Source organism: Natator depressus, chromosome 3, assembly GCF_965152275.1.
Source record: "Natator depressus isolate rNatDep1 chromosome 3, rNatDep2.hap1, whole genome shotgun sequence".
In the NCBI taxonomy this organism is placed as follows: Eukaryota; Metazoa; Chordata; order Testudines; family Cheloniidae; genus Natator; species Natator depressus.
The window spans coordinates 57,535,983-57,548,746 of NC_134236.1; the positions used below are offsets into that span (position 1 = coordinate 57,535,983).

The following is a 12,764-nucleotide window of genomic DNA, read 5'->3' on the forward strand; positions in this document are numbered from 1 at the left end:
TGCGCACTGCCCTTTAAGTAAGCTGATCTCATTTTTAAGTGGATCAGGAAGTTGACAGCAGCTGCTGCCCCAAGCTCTCTCTCTCTTTGTCCATGTCCCCAGCCTGCTCTATATGGAGAAGGGGTAAGCAGAGTGCAAGGGGGAGGGGGACACTCTGACATTAGCCCCCCTGCCCTTCCCCTTACTCCCCCACCCCACCCCCGGACAGCAAGCAGGAGGCTCCCAGGAGCAGCACACAGCAGTGGGGGGAGGGACAGCTGAACTGCTGGCAATTGATAGCCTGCTGGCAGCTGCTGCATAGGGAACTTAGGGGAGCGGGGAGCTGATGGGGGGGCTGCCAGTCCACCCTGGTTCTAAGCCCCCACCAGCTAGCTGCAATGGGCTGCTCTTCCTGCAAGCAGTGGACAAAGCAGGTGGCTGCCAGATGACATTAGAAGGGAGCATTGCACAACTTTAAACAAGCATGTTCCCTAAATGATCAGCAATGTAAGAATGAAACAACGTTAACCGGGACGACGTTAAGCGAGGAGTTCCTGTACTGCACTTTCCTTGATCAGCAAATGAGAGATAGACAACTCAATTCATAAAAGATCTGAAATACTCAAGAGCCTTCACTCCCCACAAACAGATACAATTAGAAATTCAGTATCACATTGCAAACATAATTTTAAAATTTGGATGGAGAACACTTTTTTAAAAATCTTTACCCTCTGTCTGCAGAAAACTCTCTGTAAAGCCTGATCATTCATAGTTCATTTCTTTAAAATTTGGACAGACTAATTCACAAAAAAGGTTTAACTAATTAAAAAGGACATCCAGTTACCACCTTTCATTTAATTTTAGGATAATGATCCAAAAAATTAGTCATTTTAGGCAGGTGGTAAGAATACTGCTTACCTTCTACCAAGGTAATTAATTCGCAGTAATTATCAAGAATCATATAAAATCAATATAAAAATAGCTGTTTACCTTAATATTTTCAGATTGCAAAATTGACCAGAACATTACAAATTAACGTAATTAAATAAATCTATATAACCCATTAAAGTACACTTCATGTTTTCGTTATAGATGTAAGGAGCAAGGTAGTTATTTTATCATTCCTCTCCAGTTACAAATGTTTTAGTGATAAAAGACAGTATTAAGCAATACACGATTCTTGCCTTGCTTTCTCCTGACTGGCCAAACACCTGGAAGCAGACTTTGTTGATGTGCTAAACCAGCTTTTGACAGCAGTGGCCTCTTCTGCAATGAGAATGTTTGTTTGTTTTCAGTTTATTCAACTAGTTCATTTTAATGATTAGTTTATTCGAAGTTAAGAAACCAGTTGGGAGTTGAAAAAGCAGGAAAGCTTGTTTTCCTTTTCCAATCTATGAATAAAAATTAGGTGTGTGAGGATAAGATCTACTAGTTATAAAATCTTAAAGGACATGGTGACCAAAATCAGTTCAATTTAGTAATTGCAGATAGTACTTCCTGTGTTTCATAAATTGTAGTCAGAAATGTAGGGCTAGAAGGAACCATGTAGCCCAGCCCCCTGTGCTCAAGCAGGACAGTAGGTACACCTCAAGTTTATTTTGCATTTAAAAATAACTGTTTTTTTCTTATATAGCCAGCCATAGGTGCTGACTCCGAGGGTGACCCATGGCTGGAGCACCCATCGGCAGCCAGCTCCCCCTCTCCCCAACACCTCCTGCCCACCATGATCAGCTGTTCCAAGGTGTGCAGGAGGAGCTGGGCAGTAGGGGGAGGAGCAGGGATGGGATGTGCTCGGGGGAGGGGGCGGAACTGGGCAGGAAGAGGTGGGATGGGGGTGGGAAGAGGCAGCGGCATTGTGGTGGGTTGAGCACCCCTGGGGCCCGGAGGAAGCCGGTGCCTGTGTAGCCAGTACTTTTTAAGGTCGTTTGATTTAATAAAAAAATAAAATGCTGTTTTTGTATATTTGAATTTCCATCCAAATATAGCTTGACATAATCACAAATAAAATATTATTCATCATCTAATTAATAAATCATTCACCATTTTCTAACATAAAATGTAAAAATTAAGACTCTAAAGGTGAGTTAATCTATACAATTGTTTAAATATGTATAGATACACTATATCTTGCTGGTTAGCCAACAAAAGTACCATATTTAGCACAAGGCTATACTTAGCTGCAAATAACATGTTGTGATAGTTATCAACTAATAAGAATCAGCCTTTCTTTAGGAAAATAACTAAAGTACAAATGCAAAATATGATTGATTTAAATCACTAAAATCAAGTAGCTAAATCAAGGTTTCCTGCTTGCTGATTTAAATTAATCGACCATTTTGTTCCCTAACATTATATTTACCTAGTTGAGGAACCCTTTTACTGTTTCAAACTGATAAAAAGTGTGTGTGCTTTAACACCAGTACTAACTAGAATTGTGTGTGCATTTCACAGATGAATCAGCAAATGGCTGGCATGAATCTCAATAGTTCCAGCAATGTGATGGGCTTTGGCCAGCCCCCCAATACAGTGGCAGGATGGACAGGAAGCTCTTCGGGTCAGACTCTCAGCACACAACTGTGGAAATGAAAATTGCAACAGAAGTTTCATGCAGAACAGTCACTTGACATTCCTTGCTCAAATGCATTTATTCTTTTTTTCTCCCAGTTGTTCACATTAAGAAGTTATCTAACTGACCGTGTTGTGGTCTGTATTGATTTAAATTTGATGTGGTGGAAAGCAGATTGAAAATACATTTATAATCATTGGCAGCTCTTTCATATTCCAGTACATATGATTTCATAAACCATATCAAGAAGCTGCTTTACCAATTGCATACTCAATTTTTTTCTCAAAATTATAGATCAAACGTTTGCATATAAGGGATGTAGCTATCATGTTAGTAATATCTCTAAATATATAAACCTTGCCCCCCAAATTACCCAGTAATCCTTGTAGAAGGTACTGTATGAACCAAATGTTTAATCATATAAATAGAATGTAAATGTATCACTGAACAATGTTTTTAATGTATCAAACATACTGTGTTTTATCATTCATTTCACTGTGGTGTTACTATGGTGTGCTTAACAGGGAACATGGTTAGTGAAAGCAAGATAAACCTGGATATTACTGTAGTTCCACACATTTTTAGTTTATTCTTTTCAAACATGAATATTTGATCCATTTGAGTTTCCTGTGACAAAACATGCAATTTGGCTCCATACGTGTATACATAGTGCTAATATAAAGAACTTATTGCACAATATGCATACAGGGTAACTCATCACATACGGATACTTTTTGTCCTTGCAGATATATCCAGGTTTGACAGTAATTGTGTTTACATTTTATGGTGCCTCGTATTGATAAAATGTTATTTCCCTATATTAAAAAGATAAAGCCATAAACCATTGTGTGTTTTTTATTTCATACTGTATGATTTACCTTGTCACTGTGACTTCAAGAAAGTTGTTTAATACAAGAAAAACGCTTTTAACAAATATTTCTGGTGACTAGTATTTTGCGATCTAAAACCAGTTTATAATAATTCCATCAATTAAGTTGGATAAATGTTTTTGAAAATGTTTCAGCGTGGTAGCCGTGTAAGGTGCCACAAGGACTCCTCGTTTTTGAAAATGTTGCACTTCAGTTGTTTCAGTCTTGATTGGTATTACTATGTGGAAACTCTTAAAACAAATGCTTATATTTCAGTTCAGTGATACCGAGCTGAGAAATGCATGCAAAACAAGACAAAAGATGTTATGTCTCTTAAGATATCAAATGTGCTTATCTGACAAATTTTTGTTTGCACAGAAGTCCATCAGATGACTAGCGCAGGATGTTGCAGAGTGGTAGATTGTACGCTGCTTGAATTCTTAATTGACTGAAGTCAGGCATCTTCAGCCACATCCATTTCCTATACAGTATGTCCCACACAGTTATATCTCCAGATCATACCTCAATTTTAACTGTGTCTAGGTGGTATTTTGGCTCATTACCTAGATTTACCTTTTCTGTTCGAGTGTGCCATACAAGAACCTAAAAAACAGAAGGTTAATTAGTGCAGTATTAGGTAATCTACAAAGATAGCTGTAAGTACTCTGCAATGGTAGTGGAATTCGTACCTTTGTGCAATTGTTTGCTTTTGGTTCCAGCTCCTCCACGGTTGTTATCTGGTTCAGAAAATCAGATTCTTGCATTCCCGGTTGAGACCCACGGCGTTTGAATACAGCTTTAGGGTTTGACAGAATCACTTGAAGGCTCACAGCAAATCCTTTAAGACAATTTTTAAAATAAAAAATTAAACTTTTAACTGTTTACGTGGCTGTCATTTAAATCTGAAAATCTTCCAACCCCTTAGTTAAGAACTTACATATTTGTTGTTTTATATTCCTATGTATTATTTGGGTAGACTTTTACATACCTTACAATTGTTGACTAAAACCTACTGATGAAATTGATTGCTTTTTGCTGTGAAATTGTCTGTATCGCTTAATTTCTGCATGTTTATACCAACTGCCTATGGTGCAACAAAATCAGTTTTGTTTTTATATTTTCTTTTAGCTGATTAACTGTGCTCTCTCAAAAATCAATACTTTCTCTTATTTTTCATTGTCTTGGCAAATATAAACCAATAGCTAATACAAATGTTATGAATTCACACATGCTATAAACGCTTCCACCTCAAACATAAAGGTGAGTTAAAACAGGAAGACTAAGCCACAGCAGCTCGGTGTCTTCTCTGACCTGACAGCTTTTTTAGTTACTGAAGATTAGGATCTCCAATTGAACTCTGTTGTTGGAAGGCAAGTAAATTTAGATTGATTTTGGCATTATAATTTATATCGTTTGTGTTAAGTTTCTTTTTTATTAAAGAAATATCCACAGATCTCCAGTTTGTAGTCACCTAACCTAACACAAGCCAACTGACAAGTTTTAGAACTAAGGAGTCTGACGTGTGTTTATAATATGAGCTGGCCAGTTTTTGAAAAACATTATTCAACACAAGTGCGACACACCTACAGGAAAAAAATTACAGATGCTCAGTCTAAGGCATCCATTAACAGACCTGTTACATTTACCAATAAGATGCTCCTCAAGGGCAGTTTGGAATGGTGTCCATTGTATTTTTCTCAAAGGAGTCGCAACATAATTTTGAAATCTGTTCTGGAATACTGGCAAGAGCTATTTAATGCTGCAAAGAGTCTGAAATGTAAACTTTACTCCCATTTTCTACGACAATAATCCTGCAGGGATACTCTTTGAAATTATTGTATCTGAGGGAACTCTAGTATCTTATCAGGTCCCTTTAGTGCAGCATCATTTTTAGACATGAAACTGCAACTGAATAAAAAGGAAATATTTTCATGCATCACATGCAAAACAGCTTCTAAGTGCTGTTGTTGCCATCTTGCAAGTACTTGAGTTAGACCTGAAAATAGATCGTCTCCACTTTAGCAAGTCAAGTCAGGTACCAACACGGGAGAGCTAAAAATAGTACAGCTTGTAAAGCCATTCTGAAACTGATTCAGGTAAAACAGTTTATATTTTCTGAACACCTTGATTAGTTCTGGGCACAAAGTTTTATGCAGTTTATCGTTTCAATCCTTTCCATATACATCTGTCCTTCCCCCACCTTCTTACCTAGGTTACAGAGGTGCAAAAACAAAGGATCCCCTATCTCTCTCAATAGGCAAAACCTTAATTTCCTCACTGCCTGAAGTGTTAAACTTCAGAATCATTTCTGATCATCTGAGTCATTAGTTCACAGGTAATGGCTGTTTGCTGTATGTCAAAGCAGTCATCGTGGACGCCTTAAATATCTCACTAGAAACCTACCATCAACAGTTCTGCTTTGAGAAGTCTCTTCCCCCCGGCCATGGGTAGTCACTCAGAGCCTGACGGAATACTGCTAGCAATGGCTCCAGCCAGAGGGATGTACTACGGTTCAGGTGACAGAAAAGATGGTCATAGAACAGTTTGCCTGAATCCTTCCAGTGGGGGGATGCAAAGGGGTTGTGAGATATCGCCCAGAAACATTGGCAGAAGCAGTATTGTCAGAGAATTACCTGATGTTTCTTGGGCCAGAGGCTGAAACACCGAAAGTCAGTCCTATGTGCCCTGAGTCCTCCAGGAGCACCGATAAGCGAACGCCAACGGGTAACTGGGAGAACTTGGATGTACAACCTTAGTGGGGGCGGGGGACATGCATGCGCACAAAAGCTAAGAGAAAAACATGCAAGTCCACCCCTAATAACCAGGAGAGCCCTGCCTGGCTGGGCCAAGTAATCTTATCCAAGGGGATTTCCCTCCCTTGGGAGAACCTAATGAAAAACCAACTCCTCCCTTTTGGAGCTGTTTTGCATGTGGTCAGCAAGAATATTTCAGAAAGGACTGCTTGTTGGTGGATTGTAATTATGGGCAGGCCTGGACAGCCAATAACAGAGCTTGAAATAGGGGCCCTGGGAAGATGTTGGTCCCTATACAAGCAAAGGGAGTGTCTGTACAGGGGCTGATAGACTCAGGCTGTAGCCAGATCTTAGTCTGGGAGAGGCTAGGGGGGACAGGAGGTAAAGCTGAGGATGTAAATTGACCTCCAGGGTATCTATAGAGACATCTGACCCTACCCAATGAGAGACGTACGGCTGACCATGCAAGAACACATGGAAACATTACAGGCTGCAGTGGCAAAAGACTTGCCCTGTTGGGTCATACTTGGGCATGAATGAAAGTTCTTCAAAGAAGTGGTCAAAGAGTGGCAGGCACCTCATTGGAGAAAGTGGAGCTGGAAGACCCGAGAAGGCAGGAAACAGCTGCAGTGGCCAAGAGGGAGCCTTGGAAAGAAGGGGGATCAAAGGAAGATGAAGAAAGACCCTCCCCATGGGTGAAGGATATGTCACCTGATCCAACTGGGGCCATAGGGGCTTGCCGCTGCCATAGTTTGCTGAAGACCTACTTTTCAATGAGGAGGACTTTGTGGACTAACAAAGAAACAACCCCACACTGAGAGAGGTTTATGAACAGCTTGCCTGTGCAGACAGCAAACTACTGGACCCCCAGCTGTGGAAACAGTGGCCCCATTTTGAATAGGCGAGAGGGCATACCGGGCGATGAAGGATCCTAGAATGGGAAAGGTCAGAATGCAACTCCTAGTACTGAGGAAGTTTCAAAGGAGGGTACTACAGTTGTCCCATATAGCCCCATATGGGGGTCACTTGGGGAGAGAGAAGATGCTTGATGGGTGACCCTGAGATTCTACTGGCCAGGCATCCACCTGGAGATGGGAGACTATTGTGCTTTATGCCCAGAATGCCAGTGGAAGGGCCAAAAGACGGTCCCCCAGCGAACACTACCCATTGTGAGAGTGCCCTTCAAGCGAATAGGCATAAACATGATAAGCCTGTTAGAGAAGTCCGCAGCAGGGCACAAATGCATACTTGTAGTCTCTGACTATGCCGCCAGATCCCCCCAGGCCATTCCCATCCAGTCAGCAGCAATGGCTGTCATTGCTACTGAACTCCAAAAGTATTTGCCGGGGTGGGGAACCTGAAAGAAATATTGACAGACCAAGGACAAATTTCACCTCACAACTGATGGAGCTGCGTGACTTAATGAAGATCAAGTCCTTAAAGATGTCAGTGTGCCTTCCACAATCTGATGGGCTGGTCAAGCAGTTTAACAAAACATTGAAGAACATGCTGAAAAAGTTTGTGACCACCAAACCCTGACACGGGGACCGCCTGATCCCCACTCTCCTGTTCACCATCCACAAGGTTCTCCCCATTTCAATTACTATATGGGAGGCAGACAAGGGGAATTATGGACTTCCTCCAGGAAACGGGAAGAGCAACGCACCAGGGCGAACAACACCGTGATGCGTTATACAGCTGTAGGACAAGTTGAAGACCCTGGGGGAGTTCACAAGAGAAAACATACAGAAGGCACAATACACACAGCAAGAAGCCTATAACAAAACGGCCCAACTACACAAGTTCCAGCCCGGAGACCGAATGTTACTCCAGCTGCCAACCTCAGAATCCACATTCTTGGCTTGATGCCAAGGCCAATTCAGAGTGGTGAAATGGGTTGGTGAGGTTGATTATGAGATCCAGCAACCTGGGTAAAGGCAGTCTACCCAGATGTATCACATCAACCTGTTGAAGGTCTGGAAAGGATAAGAGGGCCTCCTTGTCACCCAGTTTCTTCCCCAGGCCAGAGCTTGGAATCTCAGGCCACAGCACCACAAGGCTGTCTCAGTACTTGTAGGAAAGGGTCTGCAGCCTGAACCAGAGTAACAAATTTGCCAGTTGGTGATTCGCCAAGGTGTTTTCAGCGGTACCCGGGTGGACCCACCTGATATTCCACCACATAGATGCCAAACAAGGGAGGAAGACACATGAAGACACATGAGAGCCCATGGCCATTCCCAAGGAATATGTGGGAGACCATTCACCAGGAACTCCAGGCCATGATAGAACTAGGGAGTCATCAAAGAGTCACATAGAGTGGAGGAATCCCAGCTGGATGGGGTAACAGTTCTGTATCAGCTTCTGGAAGATAAACACCATTTCAAAATTCAGTGCATACCCCATGTTTCGGGTTGACCCACTAAGTAATATTCAACCTTGACCAAGGAAATCCCCTGGACACCTGAATCTAAAGGGGAAAAAAAAGCACGTTCTCCACACCATGAAGGCTGTACCAGTTTAAACGTTATGGGGCCACTGCCACTTTCCAGCAACTGATGGATAGAATGTTACGGCCGCATGGGGCATACTACATTGACATAATAATCTACAGCGAAAGCTGAGCTGAACACATGAAGCACATGATGGCAGTATTACAGGCTCTCAGAGAGGCGCAAAAAAAGGTGCCACCTGCTTGTACTCACCGGGTGGCGCTCCGGATCGTCAGCAGCACTGAAGGCCCCCGCTGCCGAAATGCTGCTGAGGACTGGGAGCAAGTGAAGGTCCCCGCCGAGCCGGAGCGCTGCCGCGTGAGTAAAAATAAAAAAAGGTGCCTAAACCTTAAAAGATGCTCCCCACCCAGCTACGCTACTGTTGACAACTACCCCAACCAAGTGTTAACTCGCCACCCCAGAAGTCACCTACCTGGGGTATGCTGTGGCGGGGAGGAAGGGGTGGCTATGTCTTTTGGTGGACCAAGTTCAGGCCTTAGCAGGTTGCCCATCCCTTCCACAAAGAGGCAAGTACAGCAGTTTTGGAGAATAGTAAGCTGCTATCAACGGTTCATACCAAACTGCCATCGTCATTGCCTCTTTGATAGACATGGTAAAAGACACTGCACGCAAAAGGGTCCAGTAGACCAAAAGCTGTGACAAGGTGATCAGGACACTACAAGACCGGTTGACCTGGGAACCAGTACTATTCCACCCAGACTTCTCAAAGCTCTTTCATCTCCAAACAGACTGTTTGATGTCAGACACAGAGCAGTGTTATCTCAGGAACCTGTAGGAGGAGAACACCCTGTTCTCTCTCTTAGCAGGAAGTTGTTTCCATCTGAGGTAGTCTACTGAGTTATCAAGAAGGAAACCCTAGCAACTCTTGACCCCACTAGAGCCCTGGGTCAGAGCCCAGGCTCCCCTACCACTGCCCCTGCAAGTGGGTGGGCATTAACTAGTGGGCAATCCAGCCCACTAACGACCCTATTACAGTTTTCCTTACCCCCCTCCCAATCCAGTTCTCACCCCTACTGCTAAGATTACTCCCTATCTAAACCCCAGAGGAGAAACTTTTAGGCTGCCAACAGGTTACATCCCCACAACTGGCTTAACTGAGTTCCCCCAATCTAGCTTGGCCTATTCCCCCTCACTTAGACAGATCCCATGGGCTGGCAGGGAGCCAAGGCTGACACAGCCACTGCACCTGTCATTGGCCACTGTTGGAAGACAGGATTCTGGGCTTTGGTCTGTCCCAGTATGACTGTTACCATGTTAATGCAGCCTTCTGCCACCTCAGTCTGGAAGGGGAAGGAGGAGGCAAGATAGCGCAGTGTCCTGCAGCATAAGGTAGCAGCCTCAAAACTGGACTCTATTCCCCCATCCATACACTTCCTCTATCACTGAAAGTGCTATTCTGAAAAACACTAGAATTTTTCTTCAAGGTTACCTTTGCTGTCAACCGTTAACTTGGTTCCCCTTTCTGCTAAACATATTTTTGGCCTCTCCACTCAGTCTTAATTGTATAGACAATCTGAGAGCTTCTCTACATGATGCAGGTTAACACAGTGCTGTTTCAAACAGAGCTACATCACACACACTAAGAAACTTTTAGTGAGCACTATCAGAGTCCACACTGGCCAGTTAGCACACAACATGCTCATGTGCACTGAAATTTACAGCCCTCTCATGTGGACTAAAGCGCCAGGGCAGATTGGCAGAGGCCATGGGGTTTCTTTGCCTTCCTCTGCAGTGTGGGGCACGGGTCACTTACTGGAGGATTCCCTGTACCTTAAAGTCTTTAAACCACGACTTGAGGACTTCAGCAGCTCAGACATACGTTCGGAGTTTGTTACAGGAGTTGGTGGGTGAGATTCTGTGCCTGCATTGTGCAGGAGGTCAGACTAGACTATCATAATGGTCCCTTCTGACCTTAAAATCTATGATTCTATGTAGACAAGGCCTGAGTAGGCAAATTCATTTTTTCCCTTAATTTGTCTTTAGTTCTGTAAGGGCAGAAACTAAATGGCTCTATAGCTGAGAAAAAGACTGAAGTCCTCCTCACCAAGGAAGCAGGCCTATCGTCATAAATGGAGACATTCACTTTTCCTGAATATTGAAAGAAAAATTTTATATATATGTGCATACACCCTAGTCGATTCAAGAACATGTTATGTTTATCATTGTCTAGTTAAAGAATACATTTCTAACAATTTGCCCAGCCAGTGCTGCCTTTCTGTGGGAAGTTATAAAGAAAATTGTTGTTCTGCACAGCATTTGCTGCTTAGATTAATCTGTAGATACACATAAATCCCTTTGTTTAAAGCAAGCAGTTGTGAATGTTAGCTCCTTAGTGGCAGTGGTTACACTGCTGGCCATTATCACAGATGAGCAAATTAACTCCTGACTGACAACATTCTTTCTGAGTAGCTGTCAAGGAACAAGCACCACAAAAAGCTTATCAGCTCTAAAGTAACTTGCATGTACTCTCTTTAAGAGCAGTATCCCAACCTCAGAGATTCTCTGGGTTCCAAAACCAGACTTACCCAAGCCTAGGAAATAAGGCAACATACACTCATAGATTTGAAAGTTGGTTAGAAGTAAAAACCTTAATGTTGGTTATGGGCTTCAGCCTAGCCCTCATCTCCCTGCAAAAAAACCCATCTCATTCCACAGCAGGACAGCTTCTTTTAAAGAGTAGATTAGGGTTTTAAAAATAAATAAATCTGGCACTGAAAACATTCATCCCTGGCTTAGCCTCTAAGCAAAATACATGAAAATAGCATCTTTGAGAAATGTCCCAGGGCTTTCCATGGTGGGAATGCCCAGCAGTAGAACATCACACTACAGCTCACTCCACCCGCGTTTGGATACAACAGCAGCCTCAGGTCCATCCAGCTTTGGAGATTCACAAGCCAAGCGCTTAAATTCACTGCAGACTGCAGAGAGTACTGTCATGGCAGCACTACTAAAGCAGATATGTTGGTAACAGGGTTTTGTAATGCTGCTTAAATTAGAAGCATTCTCTTTCTCTTTTTTTTTATCCAAGGATGTACATTTTCTTTGTGTGTTACAGATGGACATCATGAGTTTTGTAAAGCAGACATCTAAAGCTTCCCTAAAATTAATCCAGGTGTTACTTTGATCATGTTCTTCCATTTTACTCTATCGCCCTCTAAGTGGATTTACTTGTTTGCTGGAAACTGAAGAACTTCTTCGGGTGGTTCCAGCCAGGAATTCCAGGCTTGTGTGTGTGCACCAAAGCAGGAGAACATTGCTTAGCAGTACCTGTCAGGGCAGTGCTTGCTCTTGGACAGTTCCTTTCTTTCCTTATTGAGTAATTCCACAGGGTTGTGTTAGGCAATTACTTTTCATTCCTAGGACTGCTGCTGTGTGGAGTTTCACAGGATTTCATATTGCCTCCCTCCTGCTCAGTGTTGACATCCAGCTCTCTCCACATCAGCCCAGCCAGTACTGTTGAACACCTGGGCCATGCATGATAGCTAGCTGTCTGAAGGCCTATCGGGATAAGACTGAACTTATGTGGGAAAGCAATTAGATATACCAAGGAATTATACCTGCCCTTCTTGCTGAGGTGCTGTTTCTACTACTTGTTCACATTCTAGGAGTTGTGTTAGATCCCAAGCAGCTCTTAAAATGATCACATGGCAGCAGCCTCCATGAACATTTTTCCCATCCTTGTCTAGCCAGGAGACTGTGACTGATTTTCTTGGATGAAGACATTGCTAATGGGATCCATGCCTTTGTCACCTCAACATTAATTTATTCCATAAACTCCTGATGGGGCTGCACCTAAGTCAGCCTGGAAACCGAAAGTCATGCAGAAAGCAGTAGCCTGTTTATTATACCTTAAGTATCTAACACCAGAGTTCTGTGACCTGCACTTGCTACCACTTGGTTTCCAGTCGGTATTGATTTTTACCTATAAAAAGCATTCAGTGGCTTGGAACCTGCCTACTTCAGAGACTACCCTTTTCCTCGTACCAAAGTGCTTCAAGTGGAGGGCCTTGAGCTGGAATGTTAACCATTTAAAAGGGAGGGACCCCTGCTGACAGGACATTTACCATGAGGAAGGCCTTCAGCTGCG

General features: G+C 42.9%; 2 protein-coding genes across 3 annotated transcripts in view; one reads left to right on the forward strand and one right to left on the reverse strand.

Annotated features, from left to right (window-relative positions):
* The window catches only part of SMAP1 (small ArfGAP 1), a 247,875-nt gene extending 244,497 nt beyond the window's left edge, over window positions 1–3,378 (forward strand). For both annotated transcript variants that reach the window (XM_074947930.1, XM_074947929.1), the window contains one exon: window positions 2,431–3,378. In XM_074947930.1, the coding sequence (XP_074804031.1) occupies window positions 2,431–2,565 (135 nt within the window). In that variant the 3' untranslated portion in view covers window positions 2,566–3,378. The remainder of the gene's footprint in view (window positions 1–2,430) is intronic.
* The window catches only part of B3GAT2 (beta-1,3-glucuronyltransferase 2), a 57,260-nt gene continuing 44,742 nt past the window's right edge, over window positions 247–12,764 (reverse strand). The window contains exons 3-4 of the mRNA XM_074947931.1: window positions 4,104–4,252; window positions 247–4,017 (exon numbers count right to left, since the gene is read on the reverse strand). Of these exons, the coding sequence (XP_074804032.1) occupies window positions 3,931–4,017; window positions 4,104–4,252 (236 nt within the window). The 3' untranslated portion in view covers window positions 247–3,930. The remainder of the gene's footprint in view (window positions 4,018–4,103; window positions 4,253–12,764) is intronic.